Below are 17,401 nucleotides of genomic sequence, written 5' to 3' on the forward strand. Positions count from 1 at the left end.
AGTTAGCACATAGTGCTGGGAAATTGGCTCAAAGCCTGCCCTAGAGGAGCAGGGCCTAGGATCTGGGCACATACCTTCCCCACTGCACAGTGGGGGCTAAACCATGGGTAGAGCCCCCCTCCCCACCCCTGCTTCTCTGGCACATCACTCCTGCTAGTCAGGAGTTTTTGCCAAGCAGAATCTGTAACTTCCACTTGCCCAGAGGGCAGCCTATTGCTTCATGTGCTCACTGGCCATGTGCAAGCTCATGTGGCTACACCAGTGTTTCCCAAGCTTTTGATACCTGGGGCACACTTTTTTCTGGATTAAAATTGGCGGCACACTTCACTCTTACACCTGGAATGTGGGGAAAGGAGGTGTGCACATGTATATATTTCCCCAAAACATACTGAGTTTGGAGGAAATCATGCCAGTGCTGAGATATACTGTTAAAAATATTATGCCAAATATATCTTCCTTTAAGCAAAAAATTAGTCTCTTTTCCAGTGGTTCCTTTAAAATCTCATTATTCCTTTTAAATCTCTCTTATTCCTTTTAAATCTCAAGGCCACCACCATAACTTTTCTGAATTTTGCAGCATCCCAGTTGAAAATTACTGAGTTAGATCTAAATTCAGAAAAGGTACGTAGAGGGGCCTTGAGGCTAAAAATGTTGAGAATCACTGATCTAGCAGGTAGACAAGGTTTTTTGGGTAGATGTGATATCTTTGATTTGACCAACTAAATAGTTGAAAAAATTGTTCTTTGCAACCTTTCGGGCACAAACACCCTTATTCAGGCATAGGGAGAGTTTGCTGGTGTAATGTGTGCTCTCCTGAGGTGCCACTTAAGGATAGTACAGGGAGGACTTCACCCTGCTGTGCCCTGCTCTTTCCACTGTTTGCCTCCTCCCAATGCCTGGCACAGACCCCTTAGGGGCAAGGGAAGCCCCTGCTGCCAAAGTGGCTTCTGCATGGTCTCACACATTGATGATCACCCCACAGACCATCCTGCAGGCCCCAGGAACATGGGAGGAGTGGAGGTGATAAGCCATGGCAGCAAAGAATGGGTCCATCCATGCATGCTGATGGGAGTGTAGTGAGGGCTGGCAGGGGCAGGGACTACTTGTGGGTGGGGAAGAGCAGGAGAAGGCAGCAGCAGCCTCAGTCCCCAGAGGAGCAGCTACAGGTACAGGGATGCTGGACAGGGGAGGACAGCATTTACTTCCTCGACACAGAGGGATAGCACAGCATGCCCTTTGGGAATCCTTGATCTACACTGTGTGGGGGTTAGGATACAACCTGTGCGTAAGGGTCAAATGTGCTGCCCACACAGCTCAGGCATGGAAAGGGGAATGGGGAATAGCGTTCAGCCCTGGGCGTGCCATAATCACGCAGGATCATCCTGGCCCAGCCAGCCTGGCGGTGTGTACAGCATGTAGTACCAGGCAGAGAGCACATGCATACAGTGCCCAGTGCAGACCAGGGTGCTGTGCAGTGCCACTGAGTGTGCCCTGGCCAGAGCCCCTACAGCGCATACACCACAGGCCTTACACATGCACAAGCATATGTGCACACATGTGTATCTGTGGACCCCTCCTCTCTCTGGTGTCTTTTGAGGTCTCTAGGGTAATTGCAGAAACAGGCACTGCTCAAGTGGGGGCCCCTGCTAGTTTCCTGTCCGGCAGGGTGGGACAGGGCAGAGCAGGGGCAGAACCAGCTGCACCCCCTCACCTTCCAGGGCTAGCATCAGGTGAGCCGGGCAGGCCTGGGCGTGGTGCCAGGCACGAGGCAGCTTCCCAGTCACCTTGGAACCAAATATTTACCCAGCCAGCTGGTGTTGTGCTTGGCACCAGGGCCCCCCACCCCACCTCGCCGCCCCCACCAGCACCATGCCTGCCAGCTTTGTCTCCACATGTCTGTACAGGCCAGGCATCACTCAGTTCCAGGCCCATGGCATGGCATGGTCCCCCCTAGCACCCGCCCATGGGGGGACTGCCCCAGTGCCCATAGCCCTCCCCTCAGACATTCCCCTGGATCCCTCAGCCCTTCTCTACAGCCCCTAATACCCATTGCCCTCCCTGGCACCCCAATAACTACAGTCCTCCAGACATCCCTGTCTATCACAGACCTCAACTTCCTCATCCCATGTCATGTAGCCTTCCTTTACTCTCTCAAGCTCCCTCCCATTCCTACAGCCCCAGGGCTCTGAGGTACACAGGGAGCCCTCAAATTTGACCCCAAACCACCAGCCACCTTCTTCATGTTAATCTTGATAGGAGCCCTGGGACCTGAGGGCACCAGTGGGACCCCAGGACCAACCCAACCCTCAACAGGGCTTAGGGGAGCAGATGGGGTCCCTTGTCTTCTGCTCTGCCCAGCACAACCAGCACCCTGAAATATCTCTCTGAGCCTCTGCCCATGGAGGTGGGAAAGGGGGAGGTTGCCCCCAGACCCTGAACAGGCTGCAGGGAGGGCGATCAGCATGATGTCACCCTACAAGGCCAGTCCCTGCCACCCCCACTAGTCTGGGGTGCACAGCCAGGAGGGAACCCAACAACTGAAGTGTTACGAGTACAAGGGATGGATGCACCCAGTGTCCAGCCCCTCCATCCTAGCATACACAGGGGGCTGTGAACCCCAGCTCTATGCGTCCTGGCCTTCACTCCTTGGACTGATCGGAGGTTCCCGAGACCATGCCTGTGCCCCAGCTGCCTCAGCCGCCCTCCATCCTGCGGGTGCAACACCTTGGCCCCAGGCTGAGACGCTCCGTGTTTGTCCGTGAGTCACAGCAGGGAAACCGTTCGTCTGGGAGGGACGGCCAGGCCCAGCCCAGCCCTGCGGGGACAAACAAACCCAGCAAAGGCAGGGAAGGGGGAAGTGAGGGGGTGAACAGCTTTCCCCACCCCCACCCAGACCTGATGTGGGGCACATAAGGGCCCTGATGCTGGACCTTTAACTCCCAGGCCACAAGAGTGCATGGAAGCACCACCTGGCACAGGCAGGAAACAGCAGGCATGGGGGATGCAGGCAGGGCATGAGGCAGAGGCAGGGACAGGGGTCCACAGGAAGGATGCTGGGCAAGAATCCATGGGGTAGAAGCTGGGAGGATGTCCTTGCAGGAGCTCGTGGGGGAGCTGCAGCAAGGGGGCACTGTGGGAGGCCATGGAGCAGGAGCAGGGTGTGGCAAGGCTGTGTTATTCCACCTGGGGCCTGTGGCCTTTGTGGGATGGGCCCCAGTTTCCGTGACAATAAGGCACTGACGTGAGCCACAGCCCCCCCCGCCCCCGTCCCCTCCTCCCCACCCTGACCTTCCTGCCTTGGCCCAGCCCCAGCATTTCCAAACAGTTTGTTTTGAAACCCCAGCCAGGAAGATGGAGTGGCTTCTGGGGCAGGAGCCAGTTGGGGGGCTGTCCTGGGGAATGCCAGCATTGCACCATGTTGGCCAGAGCCCATAGCACCCCCTGGACTCCTTTGCCCCCTCCCTGCCCCACAAACCCACCTACTCCAACACCCCACCCAGATCAGTCCCACAGAGCCATTAGGCCTTGTACCCTGGTCCACTGTTCCCTGTTTTCATACACATGAAAGTGTTTCTTCTTTTGCCTTTTCATGTTAAAGATAAGTTAAATTATCTGAGGGGGAAACAACAGGAAAACACTTCAACTCCTGAGAAAGTGTTTCTATACAAAGCACCACTGAAGCTGGGGCCCTCTCGTGTAGGGTGCTCCAGGGACACAGGGTGCCGGGGGCTCACAGCTTAGCGGAGCTGATGCAGGGGAGATGTTGGTTGCCACTTGAGAGACGTGGAAAACGGGACTTGGAACAACTTGGTGGCTGCGCACGTCAGCGTGGGAATCTGCGGCAGAAAGTGGTTCACACTGTGGGCACTTGTGGGTTACAGCAGGGAGCCAGGAACCAGGCTGCCTGGGCTCTCTCCCCACTCTGAGAGGAGAAGGGGCCTGGTGTGTAAAAGCAGGGGCTGGGAGCCAGGGCACCTGGGGTCTCTTCTGCTCTGGGAGGTGAGTGGGCTCTGGTGGGTTGCAGCAGCAGGGCTGGGAGATGGGTCCTGGCTGTGGCTGCACCCTCTGGTGCCAGGCTGCGGCACTGCAGCATAAAGCCCCTCTGGGTGTTCCCTGCCATGTCGCTGAGAGCACCCCCACCCCCGCTGTCTCTCTGTCCCTCCCCCCCTGCAAGGGGAATTTCTGATGGGCTGTTTACGGCTGTGCCTGGGGTTTCTATGGCAAAGGCCTGGCACAGTGCCTGGCACACACAGGGCCCATTCACATGCCGCCCGGCACTCCGGCTGCCTGCTCCCGGCACTGCGATGCTTTTTTCCAAAAAAAAATAAAATAAAGATTAATGGGTCGTTCTTCCTCCCCCCCCCAGCACGGGATCCCCAGGTACCTGCTGCCCTCACCTCTCCCAGCAGGGGGCGCTGTAGGGCTGGAGCACCTGGGAGCCCCCCACAGCCAGGGCTCCTGCCCCGCAGGGCCCGCAGTGCCCCCTGCTGGGGCGCTACCCCATGGCCGGCCACGCCAGGGTTGCCAGGCCGTCATGCCCTAGGGCCACGTCCCCGTCCCCCCAGAGGCGCCCTTCTCTCACAGGCCTCATGGGGGCCGAGATCCCAGGACGGGAGGCAGGGCCCTCTGCACCCCAGGAGTCGGAGGGGACCCCCAGGTCTGTCCGCACCCACTGGGAGGGGGCGCCTGGGGCAGGGGGGAGACAGCCCCGTGCGCGGGCTGGTGACACACCTGCCGCAGGGAGCAGGACTGTGCCGCGCCTGCAGGGCTGTGCCCCGGGGCATGGGGTGTCCCGACGGCCCTGAGCGACCAGGTCCCGCTGCCCCAGCCCCGCCGGCCCCCGGGGCAGACACAGAGCCCAGGCGCCCCGCAGCCCGGCCCGGGCGAGAACCCAGGCGTCCTGACCACCGGTCCCCCTCACCCCCCCGCCCCTCCCCCCACATCCTGGCTGGTCAGGGCCGTGACGTGGGGGGCCAGTGACGCAGGCGGCCGGGGGGCTGACACATCGGCCGCGGCCGGGGCGGCCCCGGGGGGTCCCGGGCAGCGCTGGGCTGCGGCTGCGGCTCGCCCGGTGACTGCGCGCAGGGCAGGGGAGCCCGCGGGCGCTGAGTCACGCGGGGCCGGGGCCGGGGCCGGGGCTGGGGCCGGGCCCCCTCGTACCTGCCTGTGCGAGCGCCCGACGGCCGCGCCAGCCCCGGGCACCGCGGGAACCGAGCGGCGCTTTCATCCGCGCAGCCCCGGCGCCGCCCGCACGTGTGCGCTCGCACATGGCCCGGCCCCCATGGACCCCACCCCCCTTGTCCGGCCGGGACAGAGCCCGTGTGTCCGCCCCCCCTTCCCAGCTAGACCTCAGGTCCATGTTCCAGCTGGGGTACAGCCCAGGCAACAGGCCCCCCGATCTCCATCCCCCACCCCCAAAAAAAGCCATACTGGACCCCACTCCCCTTTTCTAGGTGGGACAGAACCCAGGTGTCCAGGCACCCAAACCCCCTCACTAGGCCCCACTCCCCTTTTCCAGCTGGGATAGAACCCAGGCTCTGGCCCCTAAATCCCTCCCCCCCCCCCCCCCCCCGCTTTAGCCCAGAGGACCCCAGTCCCCCACCCAAACAGGGAACGAACACAGACAACCTGGTCCCAGCCCCTGCCATCTCAGAACTGGGAGAGAACTGGTGGCCCAACATGATCCTAAAAAGGCCCATTATTTGGGAAAATAAAGGAAGCCAAGTCATCCTTTCAACCCTGAAAACCCCATATTTCATGGCACGGCACTGATCCCTGTGACCCACCCCCAGATACAGCCACATGGAGGTACCAGTGCCTGGACTCCAGAGCCCAGTACCCTTGGGGGTAAGATCACATCTTCCCCCTCCTCTCCATCCAGAGGTGCAGCTGAGCCCTCAGGGGTCTAGCCCTTCCAAGGAAGGGGGTCTGGTGGGTTAAAGCATGGGGGCTGAGAGCCAGGACATGCAGGGTCTATGTGAGGGGGCTGGAATCGGGTAGACTAAGTCAGAGGACTGGGACTCTGGACTCCTGGGCTCTCTCTCTAATGCTAGGGGTGTGCACTGCAGGGCGCAGTGTGGGGTATCAGCTGGGAGTGCTCTTCCCTTGTGGTTTGTCTGTCCTGGCACACCAGCACTGCATGAGGACCATGTTTGAAGCACCCTTTCTCGGCCTTATGTAAAGTTGCAGTCCTGAGCACCCCCCTCCCTCCCCCCACTTCCATGGTGGCCTGAACCCCAGTGTCTGGGCTAAATTCCTCTGAAGATTGCTGTGCTTTTCCCTAAATCCCACTGACAGGTCACATAGGAGAGGCTGTCCGCACTTCCCCAGGGTTATGTCACATTCTTGCAAGCTACTTAACAACCCCCACATCCCACATCACAGGAAGTTGTATCTCAAGTGCTGGGTGAGGGCTCCCTGTATAACCAGCCCCCAACATGCTCCATCTTAGAGATGGCCACACCTTAGCACTAAACAAGGGGTCCCTGTGTAAACAGTCCCTGACATGCTTCACCACAGAGGTGGATGCATCTCAGTGCTGGGCGAGGGGGCACAGCACGAGCAGCTCCTGATGTGCCCCACCCCACAGGCAGCTGTCAGAGGCCAAAGCAGGTGTGCGCTGGGGCAGCACGAGTGGGTGGTTTTTACGCACTCAATGTCTTGCTTAAGAAGCAAACAAGGAAACAACTTTCCCCAGAATTTCCCCCTGGGTGCATAGTTGTGTGGTTAATGAAATAGGACCAGGCACGAAAGAGCAGCTGGGGAGGAGGGGAGGGGGAGAGAGAGTGTGAGACAGTAGGCTGTGGGGACAGGGGGTCCCCAGGGACTGCTGTGGGAACTCTGGCACAGAGACTGCACTGCACCCCAGGGACTTCACAATCACTGCCAGAGGGTATGAGGACTTGGCTCCCACTGCCTTCCCGCACCCACAGTGCTATGCCTGGACTGAACAGCTGGCCCCGGCACTGCATTCCAGCACCCTGCCCGCAGGCAGTGTGGCAAGTCCCTTGGCACTCCAGCTGTGGCAAAGGTGTACCTTTGGGCAAGGGCACAGCCAGCCACTTGGGTCAGCTGATAACGGACACCAGTCCTTTTGGTTCTCTTGCATGTTGGTTGATTCCCCAGAGGCTCCAAGCCCCCAGGGCTGGGGCAGGCCCTACTCACCTAGGGCTTTCCCAGCTCCCTTTTTTCATTCATTCCTTCCTTCTCTCCCCTCCAAGCTCCTGTCTTCCCCAGTGCTCCTCCATCACCCCCCCCAGGTGTGTCTGCAGTGGGGGATGGGAACCCCCCTACCAGAGGGAATGAGGCCCAGGGGAGCAGACAGGGGTGGTGGTGGTGTCAGCTGTGGGATTACAGCATGACCTCATTTCCCCCCCCTTGAAAATCTTAAAGGGAGAGCACACTGCCCCGCCGCCAGGCATTCTCCAGATATGTGTCATCCCCCTGGGTAGCAGCCACCCACTGCACGGGCGGGCGGGCAGCTCTGCTCGGCCGGCAAGAGAGGCTTCGAGGCAGCTTTTTTTTCTGAATGGAAAAGGAATGAGTCAGGATGTGTGTCATCCTGTGAAAAACCCGCTCACACTTACATAGCGGACACAGTCCCGGTATATATAGACCAATGGGTAGTGGTGTAACATGCACACACACACACACACACACACACACACACACACACACACACGGGGCAGCCCGGACTTGTGCTCTGCGTCCTTCCTCCGCAGGGGGCGGGCTGGGGGGTGTATGTGAGGTGTTTCTTTTGCTGGACTCAGATTTGTTTTTAAACTTACCTCACAAGCCCCCCCCTCCCCCCCTGCCCCCCAAAAAAATTAAAGGAAAAAAAAAAGACCCTGGATTTCGGCAGCAGGTGTGAAGGTTTTTTGGGAGGGGGGAAAAGTTGTCCCCCACCACACACACACACACACACACACACACACACACACCTTGAGCTCCCCAAGCAGCCAAGTTACCAAAAAAGCCATCAACCTAACCCATTAACGGAGAAAGAGCAAAATAGCCCCGGAGGAGAGACTCTCCCACCCAGGGAGGTACCTGCCCTCACCGCCAGCCTGCCCCAGCCACACTCAGCCATGCACAGTAAGTCCTAATTTCTTTTTTTTTTAACCTAAATTACCAAAAAAAGGGGAAGGGATATATGTCGCTTTTGTGTTTCCAAAGGAGCATCTCGCTGTTAATGTACTGCCTTTGTAGTCCTCATGACTAGAAGTCTTTCTGGGGCAGGGAGGGCACTGCCTGGGTCCCATGTCTGTCCCAGTTGGCTTGTCCATCCATCCATCAGGTGTTGGGGTGGTGCTTCTGGGAGCTCTAGGCAAGCTCTTCATTAGATGATGTGCCTTTGTGGATTAGAGGCAATGTCCATCTGGTAATATGTGCAACATGTGGATGAGTGCACCAGTCTTTATTCATATATCTGCATGTCATTTGCATGGTGGGTGTTTAGGAGATGGCGGATTGGTGGATTGGCAGTGACCTGCACAGGCCATGGTTGGGCAGAGCGGAGGGATAGCTGGCACTGCACTTGGATGGTATGGGCAGCTGTGCCTACCTCAGGATTATATATATGCATATACACAGCACTGGGGATGCAGTGTCATGGCATGATGTCATCTGTTCAGTTTCTCCGCTGCCTGCAGTGGGGAGCATGGAGATGCAGAGATGCATCCCATGTGCAGAGGGGTCTACCACATATCAGGGGGCCCATCTGGGAGGTTAATTTATGTTGTCAGGCATCTGGCCTGACATGTCCAGGCAGCTCCCTCAGAGGTGATTCTCACAGCGTCAGTTCACTTACCTGATTGAGTTGCAAAGACCCACCTGCCCATCCACTACTGCCTCCACCCCTCCATCCATCCATCAGCATGCAGTTCTCCTCTTAGATCCTCTCTCTCTCTCTCTCTCTCTCTCTCTTGTCTGAAGTAAAAAAAAGTCTATCTGCCTGCCTGCCTCTATCCCCTTTGTCTATTCATCTGTCCATTCCCATATACATCTTGCTTTCCACACACACTCATCTGTTCACCTATCTATCACCATATGTCTCCTCTGTCCATCAACCTACCCATTCCTCCATCCCCCTCTCTTTCTCCTCCCTCTCTCTTTCTCTCATCTGCCCGTCTGTCCATCTGTGTCTTGGATGCTTGCTGCAGTCCCTCATCCCTATAGGACCTTTCTCATCCATCACATTGGGCTGAGGGAGCTGTTCCTGCTGTCTCGAGCTGGGTGTCTGTCCATTCCTGCAGGAAGTACACAGCTGGCCCCTATCTGCAGGCCAACAGGACTTGTGGGTAGCACACAGCAAAGCAATCCCGCAGCAAGGCTGTGAATCCTGGAGGCTGAGGTGTGTGTGCATGCATGTGTGCACATCTATGTGGAGGCTTTCGTCCCACACCCGTGACTGCAGATTTGTGAGGGACTCACTGGACAGGGCTGGGGGCACAGCCTTCCCCTATCTCCTTGGGCAAGGCCAGTGCCCCAGAGGATGATCCCTAGGGGTCCTAGCTGAGGCTCCAGGAGGCATAGAAGTGGAGACTGGGGTCCTCCTAGAGTCTGGGTGGCTCCTGGGGGATGGAGTCCTCCTGGAGCTGTGGTGGCTCTACTTAGCTAGCTAGGAATGAATGGTATTATATGGGGGCTGGGGAAGGATATATATTTTAACCCTTGCAGTGCAGGAGTCAAATTGGAGAGGGGATTGGCCAAGTATGTGCATGCATACGTGTGTGTGTGTGTGTGTGTGTGTGTGTGTGTGTGTGTGTGTGTGTGTGTGTACAATTTGTGGTTCTGTGATCAGATGTGAGTAACCATGTCCAGCCATACCTGCTGTTGTTATAATTGTGTGCATAGCTATGTCAGTCTGTGTGTGTAGTCACATATGTAGCTGGATCTGCAGCTGTTGGGGGGGGCAGTAATGTGTCTAGATGTGCTTGTATAGCACTGTATGTAGGCAGCTGTTGGTGCAGTTGCCATTGTGTGGATGTCTGAGTTTGGGCAGCAAACTCAGTAATTCTGTGTGTAGCAGTGTGTGCATTTGTACATGTGGCTGGGCAATATTTTGTGCATAGCACAAGCTTTGTATATAACTGTGTGTGTGTGTGCGCGTGTGTGTGTGTTGCAGTGAGTGTCTCTCTGTGGGACTTTGTGTCGTGTATAGTTTTGTGTGTATAGATGTGTGGTTTCATGTGTAAGTGTTGTGTGTCAGGACAGGTAGCAGTTTTGTATGAAGTTGTGTGCATGCAGCAATGTGTGCAGTTCTACATGTGTATAGGGCAGTATGCAATGGTATGTGGCAGTGTGTTTAGTTGTGTATATGTGTACAGCAATGTGTAATGGTATATAACAGTGTGTAGCTGCTTGTGTACAGTGGTGTGTGTAGCCTCACGTGTGTATGTCATTGTGTGTGTATGGCAATATGTGAAGCCCCATGTGTTCGCAGCTGGTGTATGTGTGTATTTGTACATGTGCACGGGGTGGGTATGTGTGTAGCCTTTTCCCTGCCAAGCACCTCTCTCCCAGCATAGCCCTCGATGGCAGCCTTCTCAAATCCCTCCCCTGCTGTCAGTGCCTGGAAGCAAGAGCATGGTCCTGGCTTTGGGGCAAGAGGACCAGGCTGGGGATGAGCTGAGGCCTGTTCATCCCCCACAAAGGGGGGATGCACTCTCCTCCTATCCATCCATCTGCCTTCCATCCCCATGTTCATCCATTTGCCCCTACACTCCATTGTTTCATCTATCCCTCCATGCATCTGTCTATCCATCCACCACTGCACATCCTACTTCCATCCATCCATCCACCCATCTGCCCATCAGCCTGTGTACCCACCTCTCCACACACCTGCCTATCCAACAGCCACCCCCACACACTCATCCATCCATCCATCCATCTGCCTCTCCATCCACCCTTACACACCCTTTGCCTCTCTCCCTCCTTCCATCCATCCATTCCACCTCCCTCCATGTCTCTCTGACCTGGTCCCCACTCTCCAGTCAGACCTGCTGGGCCTGGAGTCTCTGTCTTTCTGATACCATCTGTCCCTCAGGACTCCAGGTAATTGCACACCCCCTGCTAGCCCCCTGGCTTCTTCAGTATCCATTCAAGACTCTAGTTCCAAGAAATAATGCCATGACATTCAGCTTGTGGATACAAGGCAGGACATGGTCATGTGTTGCTGTGTGCATCATGCATGTGTTTTGCAGGCACATGCATGAATAGTGCTTATGTGTGTAGTTTTATGTGTTGATGGGTGTGCAGTTCTTGTATGCACGGGCATGTGATTTGTGGCACTGTCATTTTTCAGGAGTGCCTATCCCTGTTGCATGTATGTGTGCAGGCAGTGGGTTCAGTCTCATGTGCTGATGCATGTAGTCTGGGTGAATGTGGACATTGCATCCGTATGTATGGTTTTGTGTGAGTAGGTTTCTCATGTGCATTTGCATATGTATGGGTAGTTTTTATACTTGCACTGTGTTGGGGTGTGTTGTATACTCTCTGCATGTTTATGGGACACTTTGTGTGGGGTATTTTTTCCATGCACATGTGTATTTTGCACATGCAAAAGTAGTTTGTGTGTGTGTGTATAGTTGAGTTCTCTTTGATATAGATGCAGTTTGTATGCAGTTTATGGGTGCGTCATTCTGTGAACTGTTTTTGCATGCATGTGGAAAAACATGCATCATTTGTGTGCATATGTTGTGTTTGTACTTACGTATAGTTTGTGCCTTCTCCTCGGACTGTAATCCTGTCATGGTGGAGAGGCCTGTGTGTGCCAATGACACTTAGAGCTATGTTGTCTGGAGTCTCGTACTCCTGGTAGGGTCTCCCCCCTGGTGAACGGATTTGAGGGAAGGTCCCAGATTAAGCATGGTCCAAACTCCTGAAGACCCCAACGACGAACCAGATGTACTTGAGGCCCTGCTGGTTCTCTGTGGCTGTGAAGGCGGATGAGGGCTGCAGTGGGTTGGACATCTCTGGTTGTCTTGGACATCCTTGCCACTGGGTTCAGGGCTCCTTCCTGTCAAGTTTGTGTGGCTATTCCTTGCACACTGGCTTCCCCATGTTAAAAGATGTTACACACAGGCCTCTACTAGGTTTCCCTCCTTCCCCTCCCTGCAGACATGATCCGCATATTGAGGAATAGCCATAGAAGGACAGTTTGTGTAACTATATGTTTGTTGGGTGTTTGCAAGTGCAGCCATTGTGTACATAATGTTGGCTGTGCATGTGAAGTTTGTGTATGCGGTTGCTGGGTGCACATGGGTGCGTGTGTGTGGTTGTGGAGCACCTGTGTGTGCAGTTGGTATGTGTGGCTCTGGGTTCCTGTATGTGTAGTGTGTGTGCATGTGTGTACAGTTCCTGCAGAAGTCCTCATACATCAGGAGGGGTGTTTGTGTATCACATAGTGATGGGCACAGGTGCCCTGTGGATGAAAGCGGGTACGTGTGCAAACCGGTCAAGTTACAGGGGGGGAGGTTGAGGTTGGGGTCAGCCCAGTCAGTGACGTGTGTGAAAAACCACAGACAGTTTTGTCCCCCAGCCATCGTCCCCATGCTCATTCCGATGTGGTGAGAGCACCTTCCCGCCAGCAAGACAGGGCCTGTTTGTGTGCGCGTGCGTGTGTGTCTCTCTGTAAATGTGGGTTTGGTTTCATTGTGCATGTTTATGCTTTTGTGTGGCTGTTCCCATGAGCATGCATTTCCACAGGTGTTCATGTTTTGCTGTTTGAATTGGGGTCCAATTATTGTTTGTATGTGTATGTGCTTTCACCCTATGTCTGTATGCATATCTTTGCGGGAATGTTTGTGTGTCTGTGTTTCTGGATTTCTTTGCAGGTGTGTGAATTTCTGTATTTCTGTTTGTGCATGCATGTTTCTTTGCATGTGTGTCTGCATGTAGATGTCCTTACTTCTCCAAGCATGCATTCCTCTGCATGTCTCTCTCTCTGTGTATTTCTCTTCATGTGTCTATGTTTTTGTGAGATGTGCCTATGTCTCTCCATGCATGTGTGTGTATGTGTGTTTTTCCATGCATGTTTCCCTGGGGATGCATGCATTCCTGTGTACTTCTCTCTCCTTGTGTGCCTGTTCCTGTGCATGTGTTTCCTTGTGTGTGTCTCTCCACGCATGTGTCTCCATGCATATGTCAGTGTGTTTGTGTATTCGAGCGTGTGCTGTCCTTGCTGTCATTTGCCTCTCCTGGTATCAGCCCTGCTTTACCCTTGTGGACTTTGTGAACCTGCCTGTGCTGCTGTACAGCCCTGTCTCTAGCCCCAAGCACACTGGGGCTGCGGGGGAGGGGGGGGAATCAGGTCCCTGCCCTCTACATACCATGAGACAAGTTGGTGTCTGGCCTCAGCCCATCCAGCTTAAAACTGTAGGAGCCAGACCACCAGGAGGCAGTTCCCAGCCACTCTGCCACACCAGACCTGGGGGCAGGGATCCCTGCTGGGCTGCTCAATCTCTGGGGTTCCACCTTCTGCCATTGCCCCCAGCCCCTCCACCCACCCACCCATAGTGGCAGAAAGGTATCAGATAGGCCCAGGCTCCCTGACAGCCTTTAAAATGCACCTCCCGCATGGGGGGGTAGAGGAGGGGGGAGCCAGGCGCCTGCCCATGCAGCCACCTTGACTCACTGCTGCACATCACTCTTTCCAGCAAGCCTGCACCAGCCTCCCCCCAGCCCTGGCCCCAGGCTCCCGCAGTGCTTGGGGAAAAGAGCAGGGGTAGACAGGGCCACCCCCACTGCTCAGGGCCCCACCTTGGAAGCCAGGATCCAGCCCCCACAGTATTCTCACATCCAGCCCATTGTTGTGGTGACTGAACCAGCCAGTGCCCACTGCCTCCACTCCCAGCCCCCCTTTGCAGACATCCCTGATGTTCCCCCTTCTGTGTCTTCCCAGCCCCCTCCTATGCCCCTACTCCACCCAAGTTTACCCTCTCCATATCCCCCCTGGCCTAACCAAATCCCCTGCAGGGTTTGAGACTAGTTCTGTGCAATGCCCCGCTCCAAGAGTAATCTGGAATCACTGCTCCTCTTTGCATTTACACACCCAGTCCTACAGACTCGCAGCCTCCACCTCCATCCCTGCCTCCATCCATCAGCATGCAGTTCTCCTCCTAGATCATCTATCTGTCTGTTTGCACTGTGTGGTGATTTGTGGTCAGTAAGGGACCCACCACAGTGCTCTACAGCCCCCACCATGTGCCTACAGCACTTGCCCTGGGATACTGGGGGAGAGTCTTCAAGTGACAGAGCAGAGGGATATTGGAGGGTCTCTGATATGCACCCCAATCTGTTAATGTTGGTGCTCCACCACACCCAGGCCTGTGACAATCCTTTGGTGGTGGTCCATGATGAGGCAGAAGGCAAGAGACAGAGGGATGCAGCTGGGCAGGCATTAGAGAGATGGGGAAAGGGGAGCAGCCCAGGTTGGTGGAGACAGGGTGCGGGGTTGTCCAGGCAGGGTAAGTCACAGGCTACAAGTCACTGGTGGGCTGGAATGAGCAAATCCACATGGGGATCTGCATATGACAGGGAAAGAGTGGTGAGGGGTGTAGTACAGCTTGCGTGTGTTCTTCTCTCATATGCACGCACACACATACATGCTGGTGCACCCAGCAGGGAGCCATGGCATGGAGCCCAGTGCCCGCTGACCATCTCTTCCCCTTAGGGCGGGTGTGCTGGCTGCTGATGGTACTGCTGAGCCTGTGGGAGGGGCTAGGGGCTGCACCTGCCCCACGGGTGAAGCCCTCAGATCCCAGGGCCGACTTTGACGCTGTCATCAACCTAGCCAAGACCCTGCTGAGCGACACAAAGCACCTCTTCACCCACTTCGTACGTACATACTCTGTGTACCTGCTGGGTTCTGTGCCCTGGTATCCTGCCCTTCTCCCTGCCCCAGATCAGCCCCATCATCCTGTCCACCCTGGCATCCCACCCCCACTCCTGCCTCAGATCAGCCCCATGGAACCATCTAACCCAGCCTCCAGGCTCCCCAACGCGAAGCCTGGGTGCAGTACTGAGCCTTGCAGGCTCACAGCCTCTCCTGTGCCAGACTAGTCCCCCTAGGACCTGGGGGCTGGTGCCCGGTCTGACCCCTCCCTGTACCCACAGAAATCTCGGTTCCCAGCTGAGGGGGAGCATAAGATGGACACGCTACCTGTCCTGTCCATGAACGCTGTGGAGCTGGCCAGCATCCAGGTGAGAGCGCCTTGGCACCCACCCTGCCCCTCACCCTGTGGAAGAGGCCAGTTGATTACAGCAGGGGGCTGGGAGCCAGGACACCTGGGTTCTATATGCTGATTGTGGGAGGGAAGTGGTGTCCAACGGGTCAGAGCTGTGATTCTCAACCCTTTAGACTCAAGGTACGCCTTGGAAAATGCCCGCTTTTCACTTTTCTTTTGACTATAGAAAAATAATAGAGCAATTATTTTGTGGTAAGGAACTCAGAAAGACCACAGCAGGTCAGAATGTGGATTCCTATTTGAAATATTTGGGTTTATCTGGTGAAACTTGTGTAGGCATTTGCCCACCAAACAGTGTTAAAATGGCAAAGCACCCTTAAAAGGATCTTGCACCACTTTGGGTGAGAATCACTGGGTTAGAACAAGAGGGACTGGGAAACAGGACCCTGTGCCCTGTGCCCTGTACCCAGCTCAGTGTCTCTCTTACAGAAGGTTCAAACTCATTCCTGGGACTCTTGATTGGGACTGCCCAGCCGGTCTCACCCTATTCACCCCTTGCTCCCTGCCCCCTGCAGGTACCCGGTGGCCTAGTGCGGCTCAGCGCTGACCTGCAGAGCTATCAGAAGCACCTGGATTGGCTGCGCAAGGCAGGACCTGTACTGCGGCCCCTAGAGCCTGAGCTGGGTGCTGTGCACAACCGACTGGAGCGCCTGCTCAGGCGCCTGGAGCACCTGGTACGTGGGAGCAGAGTAGGGGCCAGAGTGTTGGGATGGACAAGGCCTGGGTGGGCAGACTAGGTCTAATGCGGAGTAGGGTTTGCATCCCAGGGTGTGCAGGGACTTCATCCTAGGAGTGTGCAGGGACTGCATACTGGGGGAAGGCTAGGCCTGGGTACATGTGAGGGGCAGGGCCTGGGCAGTGGGCATGGGGCAAGACCCTAGGTCCTTGTTGGGGCTTTCAGGGACATCTGCACATGCAAGAGAAGGGTTAGTGCTATTCATGCACGCACGCTCACCTCCTCTCCTCCTCTCTCTTCTGCCAGATGTCCCGGCTGAGCTTGACACGCTCCAGCGACACACTGCCCTCACTGCCCTCCCATGGCACGCACTGGTCCGTGGTGCAGGCTGGCCATGCCATCTTCCATAGCTTCCACCTCTATCTGGACTGGGCTGCCCGTGCCCTTGTTCTCATCCGCAACAAGCTGTGACGTTTGGAGAGCAGCAGGGCCAGGGGGGCACAGAACCCCTCACCTCGGACCTGCCGGGACCCTGCACCTAGGCAGCCCAGGCCTGCCGTGACGCCCATGTGACCGTCCTCCCTGAGAGTGGCTGGTAGCAGGGAGGGGGTGTCCCAGCCCCCAGGGATGTAGCAGAACTATTTATGCAACGCGCTATTTATTTATTTATTATGGTCAGGATTTCCTTCCCTTAGGTCAATTAATGGCTCATTAACATCCTCCCCCCACCATGAATAAGTATTACTTCCCTGAAATGGGAGAATGGGAGAGGGAGGGGTGTGGGTGCACACCCCAGAGAGAAGGCAAAGGGAAGGGAAGAGCTCCCTCCCATGTGCTCCCTGCCACCCACCCCCTCAACAGTCCCTCCCTGGGTGACCTTTCCCTAAAGCAAGGGCGCCACCTCGTGGCCACTCTGTGAATTGCAATATCATCCCCCCCTGGCAGGGTGGGAAGAACAAGGGGTCAATTCACCGTGCCTCCCCCCAAACTCTATTCGTGCCCGTCTGTGTGATTCCCTGTCCCACTCTGTGCCCCACGCCTGTGAGGCTATGTGATGGCTTCCCACAGGGCCACAGCCCAGGACACTTCCAGCATGCACGGGTTTAAAAGTCAAGGGCATGGGGGCAGCAGGCCCCGCCAAGTCCCCACTGTGTCCTGGAGCTTATCCCAGCCAGGAGTCTGGTCCACATTTCTTCCACCAGTTCCTATTTCTGGAAGCAGAACCCCAACACCCCCCAACCTCAACCCCAACCCCAGAGGGACCACCAGAAAAACCCGGCGTGGAGCCTGGGCCCACGCAGAACAGCTATGGCTCAGATAGGAGCAGGGAGCCAGGACACCTGGGTTCCTCCCAGCTCTGTGGGGGGGAGCCCCGAGCCCTGGTGTGCTGCTGTGCACGTGGTTTGGGGTGCGAGCACCCACGGAGCCGGGGGTGGGGGGAGCCCATGTTCACGGGGAGATGCCTGGGTAAAGCCAT

General features: G+C 56.1%; 1 protein-coding gene across 1 annotated transcript; it reads left to right on the forward strand.

The window, feature by feature from the left end:
- The first annotated feature begins 6,852 nt into the window (after positions 1 to 6,852).
- IL11 (interleukin 11) lies at positions 6,853 to 16,395 on the forward strand. Its single transcript, XM_019500885.2, has 5 exons — positions 6,853 to 8,094; positions 14,675 to 14,838; positions 15,118 to 15,204; positions 15,764 to 15,922; positions 16,231 to 16,395. The coding sequence occupies exons 1-5, from the start codon at positions 8,088 to 8,090 to the stop codon at positions 16,393 to 16,395; spliced, it is 582 nt and encodes a 193-aa protein (XP_019356430.1). The 5' UTR covers positions 6,853 to 8,087.
- Positions 16,396 to 17,401: the final 1,006 nt, after the last annotated feature.

Source organism: Alligator mississippiensis, chromosome 5 (assembly GCF_030867095.1).
Source record: "Alligator mississippiensis isolate rAllMis1 chromosome 5, rAllMis1, whole genome shotgun sequence".
Classification (NCBI taxonomy): domain Eukaryota; kingdom Metazoa; phylum Chordata; order Crocodylia; family Alligatoridae; genus Alligator; species Alligator mississippiensis.